The sequence below is a fragment of the Chamaea fasciata genome, unplaced genomic scaffold (assembly GCF_029207755.1).
Source record: "Chamaea fasciata isolate MVZ Bird 193981 ecotype frontalis unplaced genomic scaffold, bChaFas1.0.hap1 SCAF_17, whole genome shotgun sequence".
NCBI lineage: Eukaryota > Metazoa > Chordata > Aves > Passeriformes > Sylviidae > Chamaea > Chamaea fasciata.
In genome coordinates, this window is record NW_027094102.1 from 8,610,709 (window position 1) to 8,638,097 (window position 27,389).

Genomic DNA, 27,389 nt, shown 5'->3' on the forward strand with positions numbered 1-27,389 from the left:
TGGACTGTCTTCAAAAACAAATCACAAGGAAATGTTTCGGGCCAAAAAGTGGACATCCTTACAGCAGGGATGTAGACTGTTTCTATGCAATATCTTGTTGAAAAAAAGCAACCAGCAAAACGGACTTTTTCTGGATGACTCCATGGACACCAAAGAATAAAGACTCCTCCAGCTGCAGTTTCATCCTGGACACAATCCTCCACTGACAGATAACAAGACATGATAAAGTAAAGCTGGATTTCCCACCTCCTATGCTAATTAGTGGCCATGAACCTCCAGTTCCCAGGTCACCATTCAAATCTAAGCAGCCTCGTCACATCTACCATCATGCCATTCTTGCCCGGTCAGCACAACAGTTATTTAGCATTTCTCTTCCTGTTGAGCAAAGTAAATCTCCAAATACCAGTGGAAAAGAGGGAGCTGGTTAGCACATCTCCACTCTCTGACCCATTACTTAGGATCCCTGTAAGTCTCAGTTGGGTAGTTTAGATCCAAGCATTTGTCATGAGGCTCTTCCAACCTCCGCGCAACTGCTTCAGTACTGCAGGGGTTCCAGGAGAAGAGCCACAACAGAGAAAAATGTAAGAAACTTGACAACAGCAGAGTGATCTTTGTCCTGGTAATGACTTGTCAGTGTCAATTAATCTGCCAGTTACAGACTTTTTAAGTCAAATTTTTATCCTCCTCTTTTTATCTGTCATAACTCAGTGGGCTCCCTTCAGACAGTGCAGGTATTCTCATAGTTCTGGAGGTCACAGCACTGCAGTGCAGAAGTGTCAGAGTTTAAACCCTGCCAATATAAACAGAAGAGGCATCCAAATTACATATAAAAAGGCCCAGGCAAGAGTGTTATCCACTGCCAGCAGAGCAGTTCAGAAACTCCTGGGCTGCACAGCCTGTGCTGACTGAAGCAGGGTCAGGCTGAACTGGTCCACAAACATTATCCCAGTCTCTCATCCTGTGACTGAATTGTTTTTTCCACCACAGTATTACCTCACACAGTGCTTGGAGATGAGGTACAACAAGAGCAGCACCAGCACTGCACAGCATCATGAATCTGATGTTTCCTAACTCTCAAATGCTTGACTATGCAGGTATGATGTTTCTTGATACAAATTTTTATATGTAATTTTACACTAGCTCTTCTATTGCCTTCTAGACAATTTCAAAATCATTAGGTATACTGAATCAATTATTCAGTGAAGCTTCGATAACATTTTAGCATATTCTTTGCCAAGTGCACTGTAAGCTGAATAATCAAGACCAAGTTCATGGTTTCCCAAGCTGTTCCCATCCTATATTTTTGGATTTTTTTAATATCCTACAGAAGCAATGAAAATAAAATCCACAAAGAGAAGTCTGTGTTACACCCAGACATCTCTGGGATTGTTTTTTGCACTGATTTTGCTCATTAACCCACGTTTTGAGATTTCTATCTGACCTCCAACAATGTTCCCAAGACAGTCAAGCAGCACGTTTGAGAAATGTCACTTTTTTCTTCTCTGTAGGTTCCCCCTTTCTCACCACACAAACTTTTCTTTGTATTTTCCTTATCCAGTCCCTTTATTATTGACCCTACCTTACTGCTTCCCTCTGATTCATGACTGTCACAGCTGCTCCCATCTCCCCAGTGCCACCTCTGCCAGCCTGATGACAAAGTCACACAAAACTCTCTCAAAGGGACACAAGATACCTCCAAAATAAATGCTCTGCCTCAGAGAGGATTCCTGTTTTGACTGTACCAGTTAATATTTGATTTCCATTAAATGGCAAGAGTTAGAGCAGAGCTTTCCCCTTGGGTAGCAGTAGCACAGCTCCTTGCAGCCTACAGTGCATCACTGTCAACACCTTTGCCTCTCCCACAGACTTCCCTCTCCAAGAAGTCAGCTCGTTTTAAAACAAAGTAAATGGAGCACAGTCAGCCCCTGGTGTTTAAAAATCTTTGAAAGGGGGACTGTGCTGTTATTCTGAGGAACCTTGTATTTACACTGCAAAAAGTGAGGTCTGACCCCTCCTGAAGAGAGGCCTCTCCCTGCTGAACCCACCATGGAGTGGAGCACAACTTTACTGCCATGGTTTTAGACTGCAATTAATGCAAACCAGCTGTGAAGCAGAAGCTTTTAAAAGAGGCTGCTCGTTTTCTACTGAGTTTTTATTTTATCAATCTGAGGCATCTGAGTGACAGTTTGCTGAGAACATGCTCCCACCTTCCTTTATTTTTGGGACTTCACAGGGATTCACTATCTGGATGCCAAAGTGTGATTTACATTTCTCAGGTGTAGATTGAAATTTCATCACTATTTTCATCACAAAGTATTCAAGAATCATGTTTAAAACTAAACATGGACTTCCTTTGTAAAATTCATGCAGGCAGAGGTAACTGTTCAGACCAAATTGGTATTTATGACCTCGTATTAAATTTTTAACAAATTGGCACACAATAGCAAGAAATTCTGGCATCTCTTGGAAAAAAAAATTGTCAAGATTATCCAGATATCAACAAAGGTCAAAATGTTTTCAGCATAAGAAAACATTTTAATTCATTAATTATTCAGATTTTACTTGTTCTCAGGCCAGGAGAACAATTTGTAACCAATTCATTCCACAAACATAAGCAATATAGATATAATCAATTTTAAATCAGTGTTGCACAAGAGAAATGCTAATTTCTATTCATTCACTACTTCACAGCTCATCAGAAGGGCTCTACAAAGAAAACAAATATTCAGCAGTAGCAAAAAATTTCACTGCATAGGTCTTTGGTCCCAAATTTATGTCTGTCCCAAGCTCAACACTGCTCTGCAATTCCTTGGCAAAGGAAAGTTATCCCAGTTACATAACTGATTTTTCCTTTGTAATGTAAAAAGTATTTTGTGGGTAGATAGATTTGGATATTAAAAAACCCCAAAAAAGCAGTCAAATCTTTCCCTGCCCAACAACAGCATCCACAGTGGTCTTTGGCCACAGTTTTAACTGTTGTGCAACTTCATAGTTTCATACCAGCTGTCATTTTAGCAATTATAACTGAAGAGCAAGCCATTGTCTAGGAATTAATGACAAGCTGAGAAGAGATGGCCTAATGTGCAATCAAGGGGTAGCACATGCTCTTGCAACCACAGGAAATGCTCTATAAGCTGGCTGTTGTTGCACTCTCTGCAGAGCTGATGGGCTTCTGGGTTAGCTAATGTGCTGGCACAATTTTCTCTTTGTATTTTACATAGCTCACTAAATGCTAAGTTTCTTATATTCCAAAGATTTCTCCCCCACCCTCAGCAACAAGCACTTTCCTCAGCTGCCAGTTAAGACAGTAAGCTTTTGGGGGCAGAACTGGAAGATAACCGTTGTGTCTCATGTTCAATTTCTATCATTGAATAATAATTTTACCAGAAGCCTGAGCAAATCACTGAACTGCTAAACTGTCAGAAAATGTACACTTTGAAAAATGTGTGCTAAAAAGCAAAATATGTTTCTAATACCAAGCAGGGTGTTTGGCAATTTGGTGCTGTAACTGAACACTTACATGAGGACTGACTAAGAAATGAAATGGACCTTGAAGAAACATTTCTTTCCCAGCATGACAAATTTACCACTTTAAAGGCAAAAATCTAATGCGAACTGTTAACTCCTCTTCAGATTCAGGACTCTAAAAGTGAGTGCCATCCCCAGACTGGCCACATGCATATTTCAGACCTCTTCACTATGAAACAAATAATTTTCTAAATTTAATAATGACATGGAACAACCCTGCACACAGCACCGGTTAAAAAGAAAAAGAAGAGAGGAAAAAAGTCACTCCTTCAGGGCAAATATGTGAATACCAAATTTCAGTCTGAATGTTACCTGAAGCCTGATGATATCCATTGCCACTTGGCAATTAAAATCTTTATTTCAATCCCAGTACCTTTGCAATATGGTTTTGTGTCATTTTTATGAGCTTTGGAACTTGCTAAGCTCATCTTCTATATTTGTGTATGTGTGTGACACATTGCATTAGCTATGTGGCTAACAAACTCTTCCACAATCAATTTTGTCTCATGCTAGGAAAGCATGAAAATAGATTTCCCCTTCTGGCTGGCTGTAAAATAGCTCTTTTTCTTTACCATTTACTGACCAAAATGCTGTTATATCTTATTTTTTGCTCTTTAGTGGATCCTGTTGTTGCTCAAGAGCCAGGATTACAACTGACAGCTGGAGCTCAGGATGAAAAGCCGAATGCTACCCCTTTACACCTGTATCTGTGTTTGTACTGCAAGCAAACCGACCTGAACAGAGAGCAGAATCTGGCTTCACAAGTACCATTTCCTGCTCACAGCCTCACAGGCATCCCAGCCTGCCAGTGCTGCTGCCAAACAAACACCAGAGGCAACAAACCAGCACCAACCATGCTGGCACTTCCTGAAGGACAGCATTTGTCCTAGAGTCCTGTGAGACAAATTTGTCACCCAAGAGGTCATCTGTTCCTTGGTGAGTGGTGTAGCACCCAAAATGGGCACTTACTTGCTGCTGTAACTCGTATCTGAGGGGACAGTGAGCAGGAATCACGAGGCTGAGCGATCTGACCACCCACCCTCACCCACAGATGACATTGTTATGTTGCTCTGGGAGCTGGCCCTCAGTGGAGGCAAATAATACAAACTTATTTCACCTATGTACCTGAGCTATAAACACTTTACAATACTTGCAGAGAATAGCTTAAAAAAAAATTTTTTTTCCTTGCACTTTTTAGTAGGAAACTGAGCAGCAGTTGGAGATACCTTTTCTTGCTGAGCCCCTGACCATCACCCTCTTCAGGATCTCTCTTCCCACATGATGCAAAAAACATTTTGTCCTTGAACTGGGGGTTAGAAGCTTGACTCTTAAATCCCCCCTGAACTTTTCTATTAAAATATACGGATAAAAGTTTGCCCTTTTCAGCTGTTTTAGCCCATCACCAGCAAAGTCCCAGTGGTGCTGGAGCTGGCAGAGGGAGCCATCACCTCCCCACCCCCAAGAGCTGAGGCGTGGGAAAGCCCTGAGCCCACATTCCTTGGTAGCACTCAGCACAGGAAGGCTCCTGCCTCCTCACTCAAACCTTTCACTAGCACTCAGCAAGTTAAATAAACCATACAGTCAGGGAGCTTCAGACTGCTCCTCTCACAAGTGAGAAGAAGGGTGGAAATATTTGTTTACAGGAAGACACATTTACTCCTGCTCCCTGTGCCTTGGAGTAAGCACCTGCCACCTGCAGAAACTGTTTTCTCCCGTTTTCTTTTGCACTAAAGGCTTACTGAGCTGGCTGAAACGATCTTCCTGGAATAAATATCTGAGAAGAAGTGATTTTACCTACTAGCACAGCATTGCCCCAGGGCACATTCATGCTCATGCACATAGTTCTCTGCTTGTTTTGGTACAACTCATGGCTGGGTCACTGTTGTTTGCAAGTGTAACATTTTCAAGTGCTGATGCACAAAATTTGCTTGTCTAAAACCTCTTGACTGAACAATGGGGGCACCTTAAAAATCTCAGTCCTAAGAAAGTCAAGAGTTTGCCTTCTCAAAAGAGCACATGAGGAAGTAGAACAGGTGAAACCTGTAGGAGTCCAGGTGACAAAAAACCCCAAACCCAAAGGCTTCCTTTCTCTTTCTTGTTTTTGGTGCCAGATCCAACACAGGTGTCTTCAGCATGTTCTGAGGTATTCAAGCCCAAAAACCACCTCAACGTTAGAGAGAATGTGCTCTGACAAAACCAGCAGGTGAAGTCTCAGCCAAGGGTCAACTCTTAGTCTTCAGCTTTCTCAGACAGTATCTGGAATAAAATGCATTTTACCTTGTTTTCCCTGGTTTTGCAACTGTTCAGGATTTCAGTTGCTCTCAGACTTGAAATAAAAGTGGATGTGTATGTCCACCTTTCACTTTCAGGACTGAGAAGAATTAAGAGAATTAAATGACACCTTTGCAATGGGGACAGCTAAGTATAATGCCACAAAAGGGCTTTTTGCATAAAACCCTCAACAATATCAAAAAGCAAAGTGATAGATGTGATTTCTCTCCTCTTCTACAACTTCCACAAAAGTTTGGGAAAGCTGTGCAATTCCTCTTTGGTTTTCCAACCCTTGGAAAATCTCAGAGGGATGGGTAAAGTCAACGCAGAGCTTTATCCTTGTGTGCATTCATCTTTCCTCACGCAGAGTCACTCTCATTTCTCTTAGTATCAAAGCTGATAAAAAAATAATAGTAGGGAGAATATGCAGCAGTTTAAGCACAGAGCAGTTTGTTCAGGTCAGCATAAGGCAGGAAGAAGCATAATACTGACAGGACTGTTTGCATGAAGTGTAAAACCACCTTTGTTTTGCTTCCATCAGAATGCAGGAATTCACACCAACACAACAATCCCAGGTATGCAGTCACAGAACTAATTAAGAAAAAGAAAACACAGTATCTGCAGAAAGACAAAGCTTATATTGATCATAGGTGAACAATACTGTTAAATCCAGTCCCTCAGTCAGAAATCAATGCCTTGATGAGCAAAACAGATCAGGCAGAGACTTACCTTTCCCTGTGCTGACTGCCTGCACCTACAAGCTCCCCACAGCAATTGCAGGTGGAGAATTGATGCAGGATGGAGCTGTGGGGCTGTGAGTGTGACTGTGAGTGCCCAGAGCCCACCCTGCCAGGCCCTGAGCTGCACTCACCGTGCATCTGGTACGTGTAGGGAGCCTGGCCTGCTGCTGGGGTGCTGAAGCTGGAGCCATAGCTGAGAAATCCACTCTGTCCTGGAGAGTGGCTCAGGCTGTCCTCTGTCTTAATGCCTTTGGGGTGCACAGGGGAAACCAAGAGAAAAACGTCAGTGCTTGGCATATAAAGACGTAAAAAAGAGCAAGTGTTGGAATTAACTATTTTTCAGCTGGATTTTAACCTAATAAACTTTTTTTTTTCTCCACACTTTCTTTTAGACACACACACACACACACACATATAATATATATATATATATATGTGTGTGTGTGTTTAATTATTTGCATTACCCAATCAGGTCTCCTAACAGCCAAACAAATTAATCATACATTTATTTGAGCCAGCTACATCCTGTATCCACACTCAAATGCACTTTTGCTAAGATGGGTAAACAACCATGAATAATACTGTTTTCAAAAACAATTGAATGTATCATTTTGTTATAGAATTGAAGAAACTACTGACACATAAACTTCCTGAAGAGTTATCTGATGCACACAATGATTAACAATGGAACGGGACCTTCAGCAAAATAACCTCAAGATTTCTGTTCTCAAAAGAGTTATTTTTTTATTTGCACTGTATTTTCAGCTTTGGTACCAAAACATCTATTGGCAAGTTCTACAGGAGAGTTATCATCTACTCAGCTGGATATAACACACAGCTCAGAACAACAGGTAAGGCCTGAAGGCACAAAAATCTTTTCATTTCTAAAACCAGGCAATTAAACTGACAATTTACAGGGGAAACGGCAATAGCTGAATTAAACATTGCAAGATGAAACCCTTGCTGGTAATGAAAGGAGTTGATATTTTATTCTGAGATGCTGCTGAGATTGTACAGCTGTATTATTAAAATAAACAGCTCAAAGGTGCAACATATTATGAACCCTTTGGGCGTGATCCTTCCCTCCTTTGCATCCTATTTGCACAACAAAAGATGGCCATTGGATACTCCCTGGGTGCTGGGATTAAACACAGACCCTGCTGATGTTTGGGTTTTGGATTTACACACTTTCCATGCTGTTGCCATCTTTTAGCACTTGTAGGCAAACTTGTAGACAAGTTGAATTCAGGTGCCTTTCCCCAAACAAGCTCCTTTCTAGCTTAACTAGAAGCAGCAAGTCTGTGCTTGCTCAAGTTTGGAGTAAGCTCTCCCAGAGAATGTTTTCTCTAATAAAAATCACTTATTATAGCTTTAGGTGAGAAGAACTGTGATGCAGTTTGAGCACAAGCTCATAACGAGATGACTGTGAAAGGCAGGAAGTTTATTTGGACAGTGAGGGGACAAGTGCTGCTGCAAGTGCATGGCTTCATCACTGCTGGGGAAGAGAAGTGTGTGCAGAGATTCCCCTCTTCCCAATATCCCGTGCTTTTCTATTCCATTAGCACTCCCCAGCCCAGCATTCAACCCACCCACCCCAGTTACAATTAATCCTCAGTGAATGGGCCTCTTTGGAAGCCTAAAAATTGTTGTCAGACAGCAAAATAACTTAGCACCAAATTAATTTCCACATAATGTTTTGTTTTGTCTAGAAGCTGGCCGAGTTTTATTTTTTGTGCCTAAAAACAATACTGCTTCATTGTTCTTGGTTGTCAGCCAGGTGGAGTTTTTCATGTGCTGTGCTGAGTATCTTAGCGAGGGTGTAGGGGCTGGGGGAGGGAAACCACTAAAGGAGGATGCTAAGAGGTCACTCACAGGATTTATAAGCAGCATATGGCCCTGACACATGCATGCCCTAAAGCCTCTAGGCAGTAGCAAATGGCTCTGCTTTCACCTGCTCTAACAGGACAACTGCTCAGAGTTTTCCTTGGAAGTCAGCCAGCTGATGCAAACACACAAACAGCTCCAGGAAAGGGTCTCGAAACATTCCTCTCATCATCCTGGTAGAGCTTGGGCTCTGCCAAGGCCATTTCCCCAGCCTCCCAGAGTGCTGCACCAAATTTCCCTTCAGTAAAAGCTTTGTCTGTAGAAAAACTTCTTGTTGGGAAGAGATACGGTATTTGCCAAGTGTTTAAGAGCACAAGAGAAAACAGGAGTGGAAACAAAACTACAAAGCCATTTTAATGGTGCAAGACTCAGCCCTCGTGGGGGCAGCCAGAAGTAAGAAGCCCAAAGCCTTCTGTTAAAGAGCTGTACCTAAACAAGAGCAACTTCTCTTTGGTCTTTAGGAGTGGAAAGAACTTTCAGCTTCCCCAAGAGCTCAGTATTCCCATGCAGAGCTTGAGGACACTCAAGGCTTGGTTGATCAGGCATTCCCCTGTCAGGAGTGCTGGTTTAATTAGTTCCCTGTGCGAATCCCCCAGCTGCTCCTGCCCGGCACTGTCTCCCCACAGCTGTTGGCAAGGCTGTGCAGAGAAGCAGGGAACAAAGCCAACTGGGGTTAGAAATGTGGACTGCACATACAGCCAATAACTGTCCATTTAAACAAAAACTGTCTTTCAAGACCAAGGTACTCTGTTACATCTCACCCATGCCGTATTCTGCTCTGCATTTTGGTTCTTCTGTAATAATATACACAAAAAATTTCTCAAAGTAGCCTGTGTTATTGAAACGTCAGGAAGAATCAAGGATGGCAAAGTGTAGTTTTCATAAATACCATATTTACTCTACTTTGTCTTGACAGTGAATCATGGGAACACTCACCAGCTACTACTCCTAAGTGGCACATCCTACTGAAACTGAGTATCTCATGGTCTACCACTGACTGGCTCCAAACTTACCTAGCTTGCAAAAACATAACTCACGATATGAAGAGCAGATAGGTTTAAAGCTGATACAGTTCAAAGTAAATGTAACGTTTTTAAACTCAGACTTTCCTCTAAGCCTAAGAAGACAAAGTTGCTGAGACATAGATGACGATTCACCCTAAGGCTTAAAGACCTCAAATCTATTTTTGCCAGCAGCAGGAGGACGATGCCCTCAGAGGCAGCACGACTGTGGAGTACTCACTGTAGGAGGGGATGCCGTAGGGCTGCCCTGGGGGAGGATAGGCAGTGTAGGCAGCAGCCTGCTGGATTCCCGTGCTGTACTGAGCCTGTCCATAGGCTGCCATGCTGGGGAAGGACGGGACTGTCACTATATGGGGGTAATGTCTGTTCAGAACAAGAAAACAAAAGGGTTTAAGGCAATAGTTACTGTACATGATCTTCTGGAGCACAAGCAGAACAGTCCTAGGCATCTTGCTAAAATAACATTTAACAGAGGATGCTGAATATTTTTGGGAACTTGGGATTGACTACACTGAAGCAGAAGTTTGTTTTATGAACTACCAGATTAAGCCACCTAAATGCATGGCAACTTTAATATACTGCAAAATATATGCAAGTTAAAAAAATAAACCAAAATCAACACTGATTCTTCATGTTTCATTTTGAGTTTGCCAACAAGTGAATGCGATGAGAAACCTCAGACATTTCGACACATCCCCTCTGTGGTCACCCACAAACAAAACAACATTCAAACTGATAAGGTTTGGATACCCAGGGGTACAAAAAACACAGTTCACAGTACCTCAAACCTTATTCACTCCATATCCAAGAAGATTAAGAACCAGCTACTTCACTGTGCCAGAGACGTGCGGGGGAACAGGTGGATGGGCTTAGGGCAGATGTTTTTTAAGGTGACAGAAGTCTGCACAAAATGGCTGTTCAGCAAAACACGGATTTTAAATTACAGCACTTGGCACGAGCACTCACTTTGTAGTGTACAGATGGAGAGGACACTGTGGTGCTGCTTTGCTGCTGCCTGGAAAACAAAATTAAAGGGTCTTAGATTTTCATCATGTTTTGTTCTATGGCCAAGCTGATACAATTTTTTTTACCACTGCTGTTTTGAGAAAAATATGCAGGAATCAAAAGACTTTTTATTTTTTAGTTAATAGTCCCAAACTAAGTCAGATATTCTCTGCTTAACAACAAATATAGATTTAGTTTTTAATTGAGGGTGATGCCAGTTGATTGAACTACCAGTTTCTTCTTCTCATGGGACTGATATCAGTTGTGAAGCTGGGCTTTGAAGCAATGACTCATATGCTAAAGGCTATAAAAGCCAATACTATGATTGCTGAAGTGATTTAAGCTCACTGCACATTTTGATCTTTTGCTTTTTTTGGTACTCTCCTAGACCATGACTCACTTTCTTTAATGTCCATTAAAATATCAAATAATAGTAAATATTAAAAATACAACATCATAAATCTCCTTAATTTGAATTTTTTGAGTTAACTATAGCATACCTTATTGAACTACCAGCAATCAAAAAATTAAATCAGTAGAAAACCTATCACACAAGTTTTATGTGCAAGATGCCTTCTAATGGACCAAACAGCTGTGTGCTGTAACACTACCAAAGAAAAATGTGCCACCAGCTTTACTCAGAGATAAATTTACATTAACCTTATTAAAAACTAAAAAACCAAAACCAAACAAAGCTAAATTAAAACCTGCAAGTTGCCTGCAAGTTATGCTGAAAACATCACACCAAAACACCACCATGTACAATTTGCAGGTTGCCTCCACAGTGCCATCCAAACTTTGTTTCTTGGCTCCTGGCAGCTGGAGCTGCCATTAATTCAGCACTATAAATGCCAAAACAGTCTCACAATCATCAATAATGACAAGGCAGAACTGATTCAGCCTTTGTGTCCCTGGTTGCATCAATGCACACACCAGACTCGCTGCACATGGCTTCTCCACCCACCTTCAGTGACCTAAACAGCACAACTTCCTTTGTTCACACATTGGTCAGCTGGCAAACGAAACATTTGAACCATTTTTCATTTAATGAAATATGCAAGTACGTATACAGTCTAAATAAATGCAAACAGTCATATGGGTTTGGGTAACTCGTGCTGTAAACATGGACAGAATAACCAGAAAGATCCAACATGCTCACATCTGAAATCTTTGTTAATCCTGATTTAGATCTCTCTTAAAATTGTTCCTTCACACACAACCCTTTTTTGCAACATTTTACATGGCTTGATCATTTTACACTCTAACCTGGAGATTACACCAAACTATTTTTGAAAATACTGCCATTTCATCTGGTAACTTTTTAGACTAAATTTCAATAAAAGTTGCATCATCATGAGTCCTTACTAAAAATATTAATTACTAGGTATCATTCTTCTTTAAGAATGTTGATTTATGTAATTAATGGTGAAATCTATACAGGCTTAATCACTAGTAGGAGCACTCTAATCACTGACAGAAACAAAACCAGAAAGACTCTTTCTTCAAAGCCCTGTAACCTTCCAACACCTTAGAGAAGTAAAATCCACCTGCAATCCTACCTTGCTTTCTGTACCTATAAAATGTGGTACAGTAACCTATTTCCCAAGCAACAGGCAGGGAGGTTTAGTTTAAAATACTGGCAAAGGACAGAGTTATACAAATGCACATATTGATGAAGGATAATGTGACAGACACGTATCTATTGACTTACACATCCACAGAAAAAAGACTGAGTTGAAATCCAAAACTGGGCTTACCTGAGTCACCTTCAAGCTCACTATGAAAAATTTGCTTTGACTTACCTGAAAGACAACAGTTCAGAAAATTAGATTTTCAGACTGTGAAAACAAAAACTACACCATTTGCCTGTCCTTCATTACCAAACAGAACTGCACTGAAGAAACAGACATTTTACAACTAATGTCTTTAATTCTTAATGGCTTTTACATAAAATACCAGCAGAATAGTTTGAGCACAAGCCTCATTTCTTTTCTCTTTGAAAAACACCACAGCTTCAAATTTTTTGTTTTGGTACAGGGCAAATAAGTTTGCCAAGAATGCCAAGCAGAAATTTAGTGTGTGTAAATATGCAATATGCTGCTGTCACTGACAAGAAAAGGCAAAATTGATCCTACAGGCAAAATGTGCACTTGAAAATTATACTGATACAAAACTGCACATCTCATGACAAGCACCCATGAAAACAACAGGCCAGACAGCTACATGGACATCTACATGAGTAAGTACTATGACTAGACTCGCTAAATTTAATACTTTATGTGTAATACAGAGCATACATTTCTGTGCATTTATTACATTAAGGGCTCTGTCAGTCTGAGAATTGTCAAACACACAAGTATTTTCCTGCTCTTCAAATTAACCAGAAGTATTTTCAAGGGAAAGAGCACAATCTTGGTAGCACAGGGGATCATTCTGTAGAAAAAACACCACAATATTTCTATAAGAAACAAATCAACGTGAGCTGTCACTGGCAAGCTGGTGTCCCACAGTACAGCTCCTGTGCTGGCTCTTATTTATATCACATAACAAAAAACAGTTCCTGCACCAAGACGTTTACAAAATGATGTACCTAAAAATCATTTCTAGCTCTAATCTTTTCTGCAAACAGGGAACATTTAAAAGGATGTTTCCTTTAGGCTGTTATTCCTTCTACTGCTCTTTGCAAATAGGCAGCCACGATGGGCATGATTTAACCACGCAATTCCTAATGCCTGAGCAAACATGCAAACAAAACATCTCCTGGGCTTCTAAGAGCCTATAAATGAAGGGTTAAACATACTACTAAAACATAATAGCCAGTGCCTTTTCCTAACTCCCCTCTAACAGGAAGGCTGACAGATCCTGACCGCAGCAAACAATAGCTGGGATTGTACTAGCAAGAACTAGTTCAGCTGCATCACTTGCCAATAATTTTTTTAGCAGATTTAACATTCTTCTGTTTCCTTCACTTGAACAGTATGATGGGGCAGGGGGGGAGAAGGAGGAGAGCAGATAAATTTCCATCAGAGCCTCAACCACTGAAAGAATTTGTCCCTGATACCTGCCAAATGTGAAACTCCAGAGCAGAGACCAGCAGGGCTAACCATGTGGGGATGGCAGCAGCGGTCTCAGAGCGATGCAAACCGGGGCACAGAGCTGCTTTGGCAAGAGGTTTTCAGGCTGCTCAAGACATTTCTGGGCCCGGGAGCTCCCACAGCGCCCCCCTTAAAAGCAGCACAGCCAGCAAAGCCCAGGGCTCACGTTCACACCACCACTGGGGCTCCAGCAGAAACTACCAGGTCTGCACAAAATGTGGTTTGCACCTGCAGTTCTTCCAGTGGAACAAAAACCGACACATGCATGTGTATAAATGCAGGCACCAACTATACACAGATATATATTTACACATGAAATATTTCTATTCCGTTTGCATTCAAGCCACTGTGGAAGTAAAGGATTCAAGCACAACTGGCTAGTCTACAAAAAAAGAAACACAACTCAAAAATCTCGGCTGGTCACGAAACTGAAGAACTAATTGCCAGAAGAGAGGCCTTGCAGTGGTCAGCTCCCTTTGGTTACATACATTCATATATGTTATGTTAAAGCAGCAAACAGTAAGCAGAAGAGCAGCCTACCTTCTATGTCATCTGGAGCCGTGGCATAAATGTGAGAAAGGTTAAGCTTCAGTCTGTCAGGGCACTCTCTATTTACAGTCAGACTGGGTGATATCACTAGATCTAGCATTTCCTTATACCTGAAGGAAAACAAAGGAAAAATACAATTTATTCATTAATTATGCATGCTTACTAATGATTCATTTTTTTTTCCCTAAGAGTATAAATATTAAAGCTGATTACCTAAACCCAGGCTTCATATAAATTCCACATAATAACACTCACTAAAGTTTTCATCAAAGGAAAATGCTGAATAAAAATGCAGTACATGCTTCCTTGGAGATTACACCCATCTGATTTATGATTTCCCTTTCTTTCTGGATTTTGCCATATGAAAACTAAATTCCTGATCTCTCATATGCCATCGAAGCAAGAGTACACACACCATTGTCCAGTGAGGCTGCAGAACAGACTGTAACAGGCTGAAAATGAAGCTGAGGGCAGTTAAGATCATTATCGAGTCTTACAAGGTAATAAAGTTAGTACTGGTGACAGGATCACTTTTCCAGGGGACACCCAAACCAGGCAACCAATTACAATGTCCTGGCCATTAGGTGGCAGTGATACAAGGACAGTCCCTTTCACATGAGCAACCTTATCTGATGCAACCAAAAATTTCAAATTAGCCACATCTAGGATTTAGACCTCTGAAGAAAAACCATAACTCTTCATGTGTGCACATGACCTACACCATCATGAAAGCTTACAACCTCTGCATTGCATAAACAGTCCAGAAAAGTGGACTAAATCATTATTTCAGACCTTATATAAAAAAATCAATAGGTCTACTCATGGACACACCACCATCTTCAACTCATGTGCCTACCTGCAGCTCTGGACCTTTCCAGCTGCCTGATTCCCTTGGAAGTGTTGGATGTTTTGGATGGGTACAAAATATGCCATTAAGTGCGCAGATTTACACACCTCTGCAAGTTTTGGTGAAGACCATGGGGTGAGCACAGTAAGATCTGTTACATTTGATACCTGCACAACTCCTTTCATGCAAGGCATGTCTCCTTGAAACCTTTACTCCTATAATGTTCTCCCCTTGTTCCCTGTGCAACCAATGCCTGTGTCTAGAAAAACCCACCGGGCAAGGAAAACCTGGAGCTAAATTTCTCAATTAATTGTCCTTATTTCTTTTTAAATACACAATGCAATGGAAACCTGTTTGAATTTTCCAAGACTAAACTTGCAGCTTTTGGTTCAAGCCCAGACCAGATGATGAACAGAGAACTCAAAGGTTCTGTGCCATTCTTTGCTTTCCACGGCCACACAGAGCACAACTTCGGTTCAGTTCCCTGGAAGTCACTGGCTGGAATTAGGGCTATTAGGGGAAAGTATAACTGTGCTCTTGGACAGAGCAGGGCCTGAGCAGGAGCAGATGGGGGAGAGGGAATTTGGTGGTGAGTGGATCCTGGCTGCAGCTTGCTCAGGCTGCCCTTCCCTCGTCACTGAAGGTGCCTGCCAAGGCAGCTGGCACATCCCTGCTCCCAGGCTGGCACCTCCCTGAGCTGGGCTATGCAGGCAGCAGGTGGCATGGCAGCACCTGGCGGGTAACAACCCACAGCACACCTAAAACATCCCAAAGTTACAGAAAGCAGCACATAAAGCTGAAATCTTCAGGCTTCTGCAATACCAATCTATGCACTCCTGGGAGAAGCCAAGAGGTTTGTTTTGATATTCAGATTAATACCCCTGTATGGCTTTACCAGCTCTGAGAAACAGAAAGGCACATACTTTTTATCTGAACCTCCCCAATCCCTTTTATAAAGCCCGTGAGTCCCTGTGAGGGAGGAAAAGTATTGTTAAGAACAAGCACAAACCAGATCATTTCACTTGTAATTAAACAGCAAAGACCAAAGCTAAATTCTTTTTCACTTTCTCACCTAACAGCTGCCCAGACAGAAAAAACCCAAAATAGGCATGAAGAGGCAGAACCATGAACAGAGTCCACAACCCCAATCCTCCTCTCTCCAGGTGGGATCTGGGATCTGTCTGCCTCCCTTGGAAATCCATGTGGGTATCTCATCATCAACACAGCCTCAGTTCCAGAGGCTGGTCAAGGCTTCCCAAGTATGTGCCATGAAGGAGACCTCATGAACGACCAGTGTGGTGGAAAAGCAGTACTCTGGATCCAACACCTGCGTCATCCCTTTGTCCCCAAGTGCTACCTGCTGCAGATTTGCTAAGGAAACAAGAGCTGCATAAAAATCAGCCTTGCTCTGCAGCTGCATCTTTGTTGCTAGTGGGTCTCAAAGGGTTCCACCTTCAGACGTGCCCTTGTAAGAGGAGCACAAGGAGCTCCCCCTCCCTGCCTTAGATACAGACAAACTGAAAATGCAGATGCACAGGGCCACCGACTGTGCCCACGCCACCAACGGTGTGGAAATGCAACAAGGAGTCAGAGGTGTGCAAGGACACAAAAAATATTCTCCGTGTGTAAAAAATCCTACCCAAGGCACACAGCCCAATGACAGACCTGAAACAACAATCCATGCCTCCTCACTCAACCCAGAACACAGCCCATGAGAGGCAGATTTCACATCAAGATCAGCCCCCACAGCAGTGCAGGACGTTCTGCTCCACCTGGTACCAAGCACAGACTGCAGGGCAGCAAGGGATGGTCAAAACCCTTCTTCTGCATTCTGAGCTTGTGCCAGAGCTTCTTCCCCAGAAATGCCTCATCCTACTCCCTTACTGGCACAGCCAGGCTGCCACAGGGAAAGGGCTCAGGAAGAATTTTGGGGTGCTTCTCAGTTGGTCAGAACAAGCTCTGGCTCCCAAGGCTCTCTGAAAAACAGTAGGGTTGGCAGGGGCTTTTTTCCCAGAGGAATGAGTTTATTGAAATCCATCGGCACCCAATTAAATTTTGTCTGCATGGCTGAGAAGGTGGGGTTCCATTTTATACAGGCTTTTCCTTTCCACTCCAATCACCATCTCATTTCTTTCCCCCTTACTTCCCCAGTGCTATCCCTGAACTGAGGGAAAGCACTGCTGCCCCAGATCCTGTCAAGCTGGGGCTGTTCCACCTTGTTTCTCAGATAACACATGCCCTTCAGCATAATCAAAACCCCCATCATTCATGACACTGCCCAGGCTGTTGCCAAGTGAACAGGAGCAGATGTTTAAAGGGAAATGATCTTTTATAGTGATTAATGCACTTTAATTACATCATTGTTCAGAGATTTCATTAGCGGCTCTCTGCCTGATGATTTTTCTACTGGTTTTGTTCTCTTCCCTTTTGTATTCACAAAGCCACATCATATTTTCCTGTATTTATTCTATAACGTTTTCCTGTGGGTTTTTTTCAGCTCGTTTTAGTTCAGAGTATGTATTAGTTGCATGTACAAACAGGTAACTTTTCAGAGAACTGCCTGTCTGGTTGTGCATGTCACGTATGAGTGCTGTGAGTGGCTCTGCCTGTTTTGCACGCACCATTTACTGATTTATTCATGTGCATTTCTTGCCTATGGACCTCTTGACAAGAGTCTCTGAAATTCCAGTTTTAATGATGGCAAGCTACAGAAAACAGTCAAATAATGGAACGGGGCTGGTATTTAACACAGTAAATGACATGCTGGAGTGCAACTGATGAAAATATCAGGTCTTTGTTTTCTTTTTAGAGAAAAAACATTTTCTGGCTTAAGCAGCGTACAGTAAATCAGTAATAAAGTTTGCTGAATACGAGATTTTATTAAAACCAGTGATGGCAGCATCTAGCATCTGACAGACATCTGGAAGAGCTTTTGGCTTCTATAATTGAGAAGAACCTTGTGTGAATTTGTTGCTCAGCTTTTCCATTAGAATCCCCTACTCAAACTCCAGTATTTTGCCCTGAAAGTTAGCCCACGAAATCTCTGCCAAAAAAAAAAAGATTAAAACCTTTTTCTAACATTTAGGAAGGAAAAACTAGAAATAGATGTATTTTTTTTTTTTTTCAGTCATTATGAATCTAGGAATGCCAGATTAAACAATGTAGGGTTTCAGATTTTTGACTGAGCTGTTGGGGCAAATGGCACATCCCATATTCTTTTACAGTGATGTTTTGAAGTTCCAGACCCCAAGTCAAGACAGTCAGATGTGTGCTGAAGATTGAACTCCTGAACTATCTCATCTCTCTCCAGCAAAGTGCCCAAAAATGGGTGTCCAATGCCTGGAGGGACCCAGTGTGCAGACTGAGTCTGCAAGGTGATGAGAGCTCCACAGATCATATTTTGAAAGGGTGGAACAGGAAACCACTGTGGCGTTGTGGGCAGATGGAACCTCTCCACAGCTCTGCCCAGCACAGCTGGCAAGCCAGGAGACACCAGCAACAGATCAAGGAGTCTCCTCCCAAAGCCTGGAGCTCTGCTGCTTAGGCAGAACTCAAATCCTCTCTCAGTCTGCTTCCAGCTGTTACTAACATCCCCCCCACAACTCACGAAAGGCAGCTCAGGACCACGGGCTCTTCCCCCCTGCCTGTGGAGGCAGTGGACTTGTGCCTGGAGCCTGCACTTTTCACTCATCTCCACTCCATCTCTGGGGCGAGAAGACAGAATTCTGCCTTCAAAATGTACCCGAGTGGTACAAAAAACATTCAAAGGAGAACTTTCGGGGCACTTCCAGCAAATAAGACACCTGGGTAGTATCAGGTACCAGGGTAGACTCAATGGCCAAGGGATTAAGAGAATTCATCTCTTAAGGGGGAGTAAGAACAAGGAAGAGCAGGGCATTTCCCCCAAAATGACAGCAGTCTGCAGGAGGGCATCTGAGCAACAGAAGGACAGTCAGGAGTAAAAGACACAAGGTTGGGAGGGGAAGCTGGCACGGATGTGGGAAAAAAGGAGAATGAGCTCTGCGTCAGTGAAGGAACTGAAGAGTTCGGAGCCCTGCAGGTGAAAAAGACAGAACTCCTTCCCTTGGGAAAGAAACCCGCCAGATCCTACAGTGGAAAAGACAACTACTTCAAGGGAGTGAGAAACTGCAAAGTTTGTCCATGAGGGGAGAGATAAATACAGAAATATATGCTCCCTGCAACAATCCCATGCAATGATCTTCTCAAGAATTTTTACTTGTATCTGGATGGAGGCCAAATACAAGCTTAAACCACTAGATCTTCCTAAACATATGCATATGCCAACACAGAGCCCTAGGCAGGAGTGGTACAAGCCAAGTCTTCTGCTTTTAGCTCTGCTGGGAAGGGGAGGAGTAGAGACAGAGATCGCAGCCAAATTGCAAGAGTAACATTTTTGTCTTGCTTCTGTGACTTTATCTGGTTTTAATTAGCTGATCAACCACTTTCATCTTTCTACCCTCCAAAAAAATGGTGCAGATTGCTAAGAAATACTTTATTACTCCAGTGGTACTCATCATTAAAAAGATGGCAGCCCGATTCCCCAGTTTACTTCGGAAGTGAATCACATGCAAAAAAAACCTGAAGATGGCTTTCTCACTCTCTGATTCAGAGAAAACAAACAAAACCCATCCCAGTACTAAAAAGTTTGGGTTTAATTCATTCCTAGGAAATACAAGATTAATTTTTTCACCCATATGAATAAAATTTTCAAAAGCACCTGCTATGCCTCATTAATTTTCATTGGGAATTAAAACTTCTACTGTTTTAACTCCATGGGAAGCATAGCAGCTTAGGCAGCATTGCCAGGACTTTTGGTAGCAAAATTCTGCTCTCAATTTTACTTTGCTCCTGTACAAACATAAAGGAATCATTCATAAGCAAAGAAAACAGTATGATCTTGCAGCCACCTTCCACATGGTATAATCATAGGGAATCTCCCACACTGGAGATTTTGGCTGCTTCTATCCACACATTTCAAAAGCAGAGGAAAGTAATTTCATTTCCTCTGTCAGTACATTCCTCCCCACACTGTTTGGATGTTCTCCCCTCCATCTACAATAGATGCTTTGTTCCATTTGAAAAGCTCAAAAATGCTTCAGCAGGTGAAAGCCACGACCCTGTTTTCTCTTTTATAATGAGTCTTAGCTCATCCACGAGTACATCTGATAGATGCACGCAGGAAAAGCCTGAACAGGCATAAAGTTAAACCTGGGCTGGCATGAATGCTCATGTCCAGGACTGACAGCACAGCCTCGATGACAAGATATCCTTTCAAGGTGACCTGCAGGGCAGATGCCTCGGGCTGTTTATACTCCTGAGAGCAGCTTTTTCCTGATGGAACTGCACAATAAAAGCAGCAGTACTTGTCTGGATTTATCATTGTCCAGCCTGTTTCAGACACAAAAGAAAGAGGACTCCTCACTATGGCTCACAGCCCCTGGGATGGGGGTACAGAGCTGCATCAGCCTCCAGCACCTATTATCTGTATTATCTCAGGCTAAGGATGAAACCTAGAGAAACAAGACAAAAGTTACGAGATAGGTAAGGAAAAAAAATCGCCTGGGTTAACATTAAGATTTTCAAATTCCTCTTTTTTTTTTTTTTAAAAATGTGTTAATTCCAAACAAGTTTAAGAAAAATAACTGAGAAAAAATAACAGAATAGACCAATTCTTTCACACTTCTGAAACCACTATTGTTTAAAAATAACCAAAGTATTCCATCAGCTTTAAAATCTTTCCCCACATGGTTTCTGTGTTTTGTCTTTCTCTCTTTAAATGAGACAGTCATTTTATCAAAATTTTACTTTCACTGGAAGTTTTCTGTCTTGATCTAACCCATAGGCCAGACAGTGAAAAACAGATGAAAATTCCTGTCTCATGAATTTTTTGAGCCACATTTACATTTTTTTTTTCTTTCTTTTTTTTTTCTTTTTTGGAAGGAAAGTCAGCCTTGAGACTTTTCAGTGCTTGGAACTGGCACAAATAATCGCCTTCTTTCCCGGGAAGTCCTGAATTTCCAGAAGCATTGACTTGCTTCAACAGGCATCACCTGCTATTCCAGTCTGCTTTTCATTGATTTTTCTTTAAATACACTATTTCTTTTTTGGCTCAGACCTGTTAATTTAAAAAAAAAAAAAAAAGAGTAGATTGTCTTCATATAAATAAATGTTCCTCCTCCCCTAGCAGGGCTTCACTACTGGCTCCTCCAGGTGCTCTTTTCCTGCAGACACAGAGTAGACTGAGATGAAAAAGGGGGATGAGCTGGGCTGGGATTCCCCTGCATTTCCTGTGATTACCACGGGAAGAGATTGAAAGAAGACAGAGCAGGGGGAGCAGCAGCATTTTCTGGCTGAGCAGTCCACAGCAAAGGGGATTCAGTGCCATTTTGATAAAAAGAACTGTCTCATTTAAAGAAAAACCCACCCAAGACAAGGCACCTTCACCACTGATTCTGAAAGCACTCTCTGAGAGGCAGCTTGGAAATCCCAGTGAGCTCATGATGGGGTTCACACCACAGACCTTCAACCTGGCAGCCTGACCAGAAATATGTCATGACACTGGCTGGAGTCACTGGGTCTTTTAAAATTAATTTCAACAACAGTATTTCACTTATTCTAAGTCAAAATGAGAAATCAGATTTTTTCACAATGCCTTTTTTTGGTCTGTTGGATCCATTTGCTAAGTGGAGCAACCCTTGCAAAGACGCTATTTTCCAAAGCACAGAATTACTCAGCTCTCTTACTGTGAACAAGCAAGTACCACACAGAACAGGATACATTAATAAAGAAACACTATGAGCTTATAGCCTACAGTGATTTGAAATAGAAAACTGTATGTGTATGCATACATACAAATGTACAAAAATAATCTCTTTCAGCTTCCACATTCCTCTTTGACATTCACAAGCTTTTTAATTTCATCACACCTATTCCTATTCAGAACCCCCAGGCATGCAAGGGCTGCATGTGACTGCAGAAAACCACTCCAGCAGCTCCAGCTGCAGAATCGGGGCCCTTAATGCACAATAACTGCTCCCAGAGTCAGGGCTTCCCAAACCAAGGGCTGCAGAGTCCAGCTCATGACACTTGCCACTATTTAGTCACCTCTTTCCACTTTGAAGAACCACATTTTTTACTCTTTCTCCTCAGAATCGCAAGGGCTAAAAACACACTTAAATATAAATATATATTATTTTATATATATATAAATATAAAGGTATAAAATTAGAGTTTATTCCCCTCAATCAGTTTTCTGCTTTTTCCTCACACGTCATGGTGAGTAAAGAGCAGCACCTATGTTGGGACATGAAACTCTGGTCTTACCAGGAAAAAACTCATTCTCAGGTGTGTGTGTTATTTTGTAAAGCATTTGCAGCATCAATACACTGTAACATAAAGCAATTACATAAGCAGAATTAAGCATCCAGAAACTACTTCAGCTCTACCACACCAGGATGAAGCAGAGACAATAAAGCACTGTACATCACAGAAAAAAAAAAAGCTTCAAAAAGTAGTGGAAAATCACAAATAAAAACTAGCTTTCCTTGCTTACCTGTGGAGCCTTGGGCACACCTGACCAGCCTCCAGTGGCATGAGAGAAACTACTTTTAGGCAATCATTTATGTAAAACTATCTCTTCAACGAGGCAAGTAATAACTTCCCTGAAACTCCATTTAATGCAGCAGGACAAGACAAATCATCTCAAGCTGCAGAGGGCTTGGGAGGGAAAGCACAGCACACAGCTGGAGCTGCAGGGCAGCAGGAATTCTATCACTGCATAGTTTAATGCAGGGAAAGTTGGCCATTAGCTGGAACGAGTGCCAAGGGGAAACATTTTCCAGAAAGTTTAGAACATTTATACCACCCACATCCTAACAAAAAACTCCTCATTCAAAAGGTGATGCACCATTCGTGAAGCTGCCCCAATCCTCAGAGTGAGCAGCTTGGTCTAGTGGAAGGTGTCCCAGCTCGTGGCAGGGGGGTGGAACAAGATGATCTTTAAGGACTCTTCCACCCCAAGCCATTCTATGATTCTATGAAGTTTCCACACAAAAATCAATGTATTAGAAAACGCTCATGCTGCTTGAGAAGCAATACTCTTACTAAAACCCACAGGTAACTGTGCAGGAAAAAGTGGTGCTCACTCCATGGCAACAGTTCTCACAGAAGACACAATGAGATTAATTCTGTCATAGAGAAACAGCGGATCAAACCCTGGCCTGAGACTCAGAAAACCTGGGTTTTTCTCCCTGCTCTGCCCCAGTAACTCAGCTGATTCCTGGGTGACACTCTCTGTGCCATCACTGCGCTTCCTGACCTTAGTGTGTCTTCCCTAGAGAAGCTGCAGGACAAGTGTTCCCCTTCTACGCATGTAAAGCATTCACCAGTGCAGTGGTGTCCTACTCCCTGTGAGACCTCCAGGTACTTCAGTATTAAATAAACCACAGTAACAAAAGATATAGAGATACAGATATATAATTTTCCCTAGGGCTGCAGTTTACCTTGAAGTAACACTGCTGAGTTCTTCCAGTTGCTACGAGATTGGGCAAGTTTCTCAGGACTACATTAAGGCCTCTGTAAAACTGGGAACTACAGTATGAATTGCCAATTAAGCTCTTTTTAGGGGCTGGAAAGTGCTCTGAAATCTTTCGGTGGAATCTGTTACACTGCTGGAGTATTGATATCCATGCCAGTGAATAATGACCAACGTGAACATGAGACGGCCAAGAAGGAGGCGAGGCACGAGACCTGTCCTTCAGGGCATGTTCTCTCACTCATTTTTGGTCCAAAATCTCTCCATTCCCAGACTATGAGAATTTCTTCACCATTTTGATTTACTTCTCAAACCTGTCAGAGTCCTGCAATGGCTCCAGCAATCCACTAAGAAAGGTAGGGCTGCCCCTTTATAACAGGCCTGTGTCAGCACCTCTGTTCTCAGCCTGTAAAGGAGGAGCACTTGGGGAATAATAATTCAGAAAGAGCTATGGGAAAAGAACTATGAAATGTAAGTTAGCAAAAGGACTTTGGATGTGAGGGAAAAGTCTAGCATAACAGTACAGGTGAGGCTGGAGTGAGAATGACGTACTCTCTCCCTGGTTAAATCCCTCAAGTCAGACTTTCTCCAAGCAGAGAAGACAGCAAAGAGCAGTTGTGTGTGTAGAAGGCTGGACGAATCTCTGATTGCCTTGTTTTCCTTATCAATAAAAGAGCAGTGATGGTGATATGGCTATGGCACTTCTGAACAGAACTGCTCTATTAGTGCTACAATTTATGGAAATACCAGGTTCACAAAGTTTATTTGTTGACCATTCTGTGATCAACAGTGACTTTCTGGCTGAGTTATCTTCAAAGATGTTGAGCCAAACCAGTTAATCCTTATAATAGAACAAGAGCTGCTCCCCTCCTTTTGATGCTGCTTAACACAATCTTGTCCACAAATGCTATAGGCAAAGCTCGTGCAGCACTACAGCAGGTAGGATGAAGGGCACTGCAAATGCAGGTGCTCACTCAGTACCATTTAACCCTGAAGCTGCTTCCCAAATGCATGGCCTAGATGAGGAAATCCAGCTGTACTTTGATACACCTTCCCTTTTTAGATACCAAGTAAGTCAGGTTACCAGTCTGGATTTAGCCAATATGTGGTTACATAAATCAAATTAATGAACTTCTAACATTCCTAGTCACAATCCTTCTTTGAGAAGAGCAGAGAATAGTGCTGGAAGAGAGGCTATCACTCAGCATAACTTCAAGAAGTTACCCTTCTCTTCTCATCTTCACAGATATAACTAAAGCCACCTTTTCCCTCAGTTTTTGACTTGTAATAAAATAAAAATCAACTATCATTATGAATAGTATTTCTGTAGTGAAAGTTAGTTACCTCACCAGTAGGAATACTGAAACATCAATTTTTTTGTTCCTGTATCTAACTCTAGAAGACTCAAAAGGGACACTCTGAATCAAGAGGTTGGCTGACAACGGCGGTTCACAGGTAAAAGTGCAGCAGATTTCTCGTTTTACAGAGCTGCAGCACAACAGCAGTGAGCAAAGTAGCACAACGTAATTGCTACTCACCTTGGAGATATTAGGAGAAAAAAGGACAATAATCAAAAGCAATGCTTGTGCAAAATGTACTTCGTTACTCATACCAATTAACAGTGTGGAAACAGCCAAGGGGAAAAGGAATCTGCTCAGAGCAAATGCTGACCATGTTTTCCTTGATATTAACTCCATTTAACTCTTTTTCTGTGGGTATTTGAAAGTCAGGCTAAAGTAACAACATGGGAATGACAAATGGGACAGGATGATTCACTTTGTATGTTCAAGTGGGCAAAGGTCTGATTTCCCACGAATTTTGGAGGGACAACAGGCTGAAGCTTTTTTCTTTAAGCCCAGGTGAAAGTTAACCTGGGCCCAAGTTCCCAAAGCTGTTGGCTGTTAGGTTTATTTTCAAGACAGAGAGAAGGAATTTTTGCAGGGATAACCAGAGGTTGTTAACAGAGGAACCACAGAGATCCTGCCATGCAGTCACTGATGCTCTGCAGGACAGCCCTGTAGTGAAAACCCCAAATAAAACAAATGCACCAACCCAATGCCATGCACACAAATGTCCCTGTTTTCCTTTGCAAAGCCTGATCTGATAATGAAAAACACTTCCTGGAAGTGCCATTTTATGATATTAAACAGGCCTCAAATAACTTGACAAAGTGCAGAGGGACACTGACATTTGAACTGCAGGAGTTTTGTTTTCCGTCTTGTTTTTCCCCACTGTGAATACTGCATGTGAATAACTGAAATTTTTAAGATCTCTTTTCCTCCTTTCACCATGATGTAATGGAAGTGTTGCACAAGAATAACAATGTAGACCTACTGCTGCTGGAGCCAAGTTTGGCACCAAGAGAGATTAGGGTTGGCACCAAACACCATGATCTTTAAAATAAATTTGGCAGCCGTAGCTCTTGCCGCTGCTGCCATAAACAGCAGTCAGGGCAGCAAATGGAAAAGTGCTGAAAGAGACCATGAGTTTGTAACTGGAACAAAGATGCCCATTAGCCAACCACTTAATCTAACACCTTCTCATATATGAAAAGTAAAGGGTTTTACAATGGCATGTCAAAATTAGCAGCAGTAGCAGGGACCAAAGTGTAACATAACAGTGCCTTTCATCTGTCCATCACAGCAAACTGAGCCTGCAAAACCCACCAGCCAGCTACCTGTCAGCCAGGAGAATTAACATGCACAACTGCAAGTTCCACCACATTATTCAAAGAAAAATACTTAATCTACACAAGAGGACATCTGTCTCAACAAATTTTCTCTTTCCAGTTATGCCTTCCCGGGAGGACATTTGCTCCTATTCAGTGATGCTGGAACAGTTCTCTGGAAAGAGATGCATATGCGTGTTTTTCTCCTTTAAATGCAGATGGAATAGAGCAGAAATGCAAGGTTTCCTCACTGTATCCCTCCTGGCTTGAACCAAAAGAGCGTGGGCTGATTTTCTCTGCTCTATAAAAGGAGTCTGATGATTTGTGATGTGGACATCTGCCTGTGACTGGACAGACGCCACCAGCTTATTTCACACAGACAACTAGACAGCCGTGTAATAGCAGCATCTTTCAATTGCTACTTCATTTTAAAAAAAAACCAACTCATTACCTAGAAGAAAAACTCCATATTCCATCCCAAATTTCACTAAACTTAAAAATTCTTTAAGCACCAACTTGCTAAAAAGGGACCACCTTCAGCTGTCAGACAAGTCAGAAGCATGTGTGGTGCTGTAACAGCTTTTTGCCACTTGGTTCGCACTAAAACACATAAGAACATTCAACGCAGATTTCAAGCAGTAACTGTCATCAACAGTACCAACAAGCACTCCTAATGGGATGGCCAGCATGGTGCTTGTGTAGGAAGGCACACACAAGTTACAGACTCCTTTTGCAGCTTTGTTCTAAGGTGAAAATGCACTTTTCCCCCTCACTCCTCAAAATCAAACAAAATAAAAAAAAATAGGTTCTGATTACTACAACCTAACTTGTTTTCTGACAGCTTCAAAATTCTTTAAAAAAATCCTGCCAGATCAAAAAACAAAGGGCAACTTTCAAAGACCACAAGTCATGGTACCTTTTATTAGATGTTTACAGCTTCAGTGACAAAACTAGCATCTTGAAGCCCACTTTGTTTCCCTAATGAGCTCTTTCCTCCTGTCATATCATACACCACTTCCCCTTGGGAGCACCAGTGGAACTCTCAAGAAGCTCTGTGACACAGCTCATCACCTCCGAGGCCACCTGTCAACAGCAACCACTCAAGCCCAATTTGGGACTGCTGGGAACAAGAGGGATCCAAACCAGCAAGGGGCAACTGTGTCATCCACAGCACTGCCGGGCAGCTCGAGGTAATTCCCTGCAGGTACAGAAAATGGCAGCTCCTG

At 42.1% G+C, this 27,389-nt stretch overlaps 1 protein-coding gene across 4 annotated transcripts in view; it reads right to left on the reverse strand.

Moving 5' to 3' along the window:
- Positions 1 to 27,389, reverse strand: part of EYA2 (EYA transcriptional coactivator and phosphatase 2) — an 87,574-nt gene that overhangs the window by 36,060 nt on the left and 24,125 nt on the right. For 3 of the 4 annotated variants that reach the window (XM_066199159.1, XM_066199158.1, XM_066199157.1), the window contains exons 2-5: positions 14,086 to 14,204; positions 10,412 to 10,460; positions 9,666 to 9,808; positions 6,671 to 6,787 (exon numbers count right to left, since the gene is read on the reverse strand). In XM_066199159.1, the coding sequence (XP_066055256.1) occupies positions 6,671 to 6,787; positions 9,666 to 9,808; positions 10,412 to 10,460; positions 14,086 to 14,194 (418 nt within the window). In that variant the 5' untranslated portion in view covers positions 14,195 to 14,204. Of the gene's footprint in view, positions 1 to 6,670; positions 6,788 to 9,665; positions 9,809 to 10,411; positions 10,461 to 12,207; positions 12,253 to 14,085; positions 14,205 to 27,389 lie in introns of all 4 variants that reach the window. The other variant, XM_066199160.1, reaches the window with a different exon arrangement.